Here is a 1,350-nt window from a genome sequence, read left to right as displayed (position 1 = left end):
AAAAGCTGTGGTATTCTTCATCGGTAATGATGAACTTGCGAGCGTCTCGTAGTGAATTCCCAGAGTCGTTTTCTCCCGCAACTACCAAGACTTGGAAGCACTTCCAGCGAAAAGGCTGCAGCTGTTCAATGTGCTTGTTCATGTCTTCATCCCAGTTGAGTCGGCATACCACAGTGTTGATCTTGAACTTGATGCCATACTTCTCGCACCAGGAAGCCACCTTGTATAACTGCGAGACCTGGTCGCCGGATCCACGGCCGATCTCGATGTTGGTAGACTCGTCGAACGAATCGCACGAGACCGCCAGGATGTCAACTTTAGAGCCGCATTGTCGAAAGAAGCTCTCCTTGACCAGACTCCCATTTGTAACGATAGAGACCGACTCGAGTCGTAGTTCGTCTTTGCAGAAGACCACCATCTCGGCCAAAAATTTCGGATAGAGGAACGGCTCTCCGCCAGCAAAGTTCAGCTTCCGCATGCCCGCTTTCTTGAGCAAGGAAAGCCCGGCCTTGGCACGATCGGGACTCTGCATGAAAGAGGAGGTGGCAGTGTGAAAACAAAATCCACAAGTTTTGTTGCAGCGTCTCGTGAAGTGATAGTTGACAGCTACAGGGCGTGCTGTGCGATGGTTGGTGTGGCACAGGTATAAACACGTGACACCTAAAAGCAGAAGTCCAAAGCAGATTGAGACAGAGTTCATTGTTGGAGTATGTACGAAGAAGTGGTATGGAGGAAGTAAGCTGGATGCTGGAGATGTTCGCTTGCTGCCATAGAATTTATCGCTGCACACCCATGCTCTCCAGCGATGACGTGGGGATAACCCCGCTCCTGTGTGGCATAAATGGAGAGTTACGAGTGCCTGTCGTCGGACAGCGTTCTTACTCTCAGCTGACGCCCTTGCAAACCGCCATGGAAATTACTGCAAAAACTGTCGTCTTCGTCATCGGTACGTACGCAAGATCTCAAGTACGCGACTAAGCTGTACAGGTGCCCCTGGTTCTGGAAAGGGCACGCTGTGCCGGAGACTATCTGATGAGTACTCGTTCTATCATGTGTCTGTTGGAGATACATTGAGGAGACTTGTGTCCGACTCGAGGATGGACCGAGTTACGACATCTCGGATGCAGAGAGGCGAACTCGTTTCCACCGAGGTATTGATCGATGTTCTCCAAGATAGCGTCAAGGATAGTGTTTGTAGTAGCTACGACTTGATGCTTATAGATGGCAGAGTTGCTAACAATCAATCCAAACTGATGAGACTGACTGACTGACTGATTGCTTGGCAGTCAGTTCAGTGTCAGTTTAGAGCTCTCGTCTTATCAGTCAGTTCAGTTTAGAGCTCTTAAACTG

General features: G+C 49.6%; 1 protein-coding gene across 1 annotated transcript; it reads right to left on the bottom strand.

Annotated features, from left to right (window-relative positions):
* Window positions 1–169: 169 nt before the first annotated feature.
* On the bottom strand, window positions 170–532 carry J4E82_011738 (uncharacterized protein; the record flags this gene model as incomplete). The annotated part of the gene is made up of 1 exon (XM_051737929.1): window positions 170–532. A coding segment is annotated over one exon (363 nt), but the record flags the coding sequence as incomplete, so codon positions are not given.
* Window positions 533–1,350: the final 818 nt, after the last annotated feature.

This window comes from Alternaria postmessia (assembly GCF_024291825.1).
Source record: "Alternaria postmessia strain BMP 2775 chromosome Unknown scaffold_440, whole genome shotgun sequence".
Classification (NCBI taxonomy): Eukaryota; Fungi; Ascomycota; class Dothideomycetes; order Pleosporales; family Pleosporaceae; genus Alternaria; species Alternaria postmessia.
This window is presented reverse-complemented; position numbering and strand designations above follow the sequence as displayed.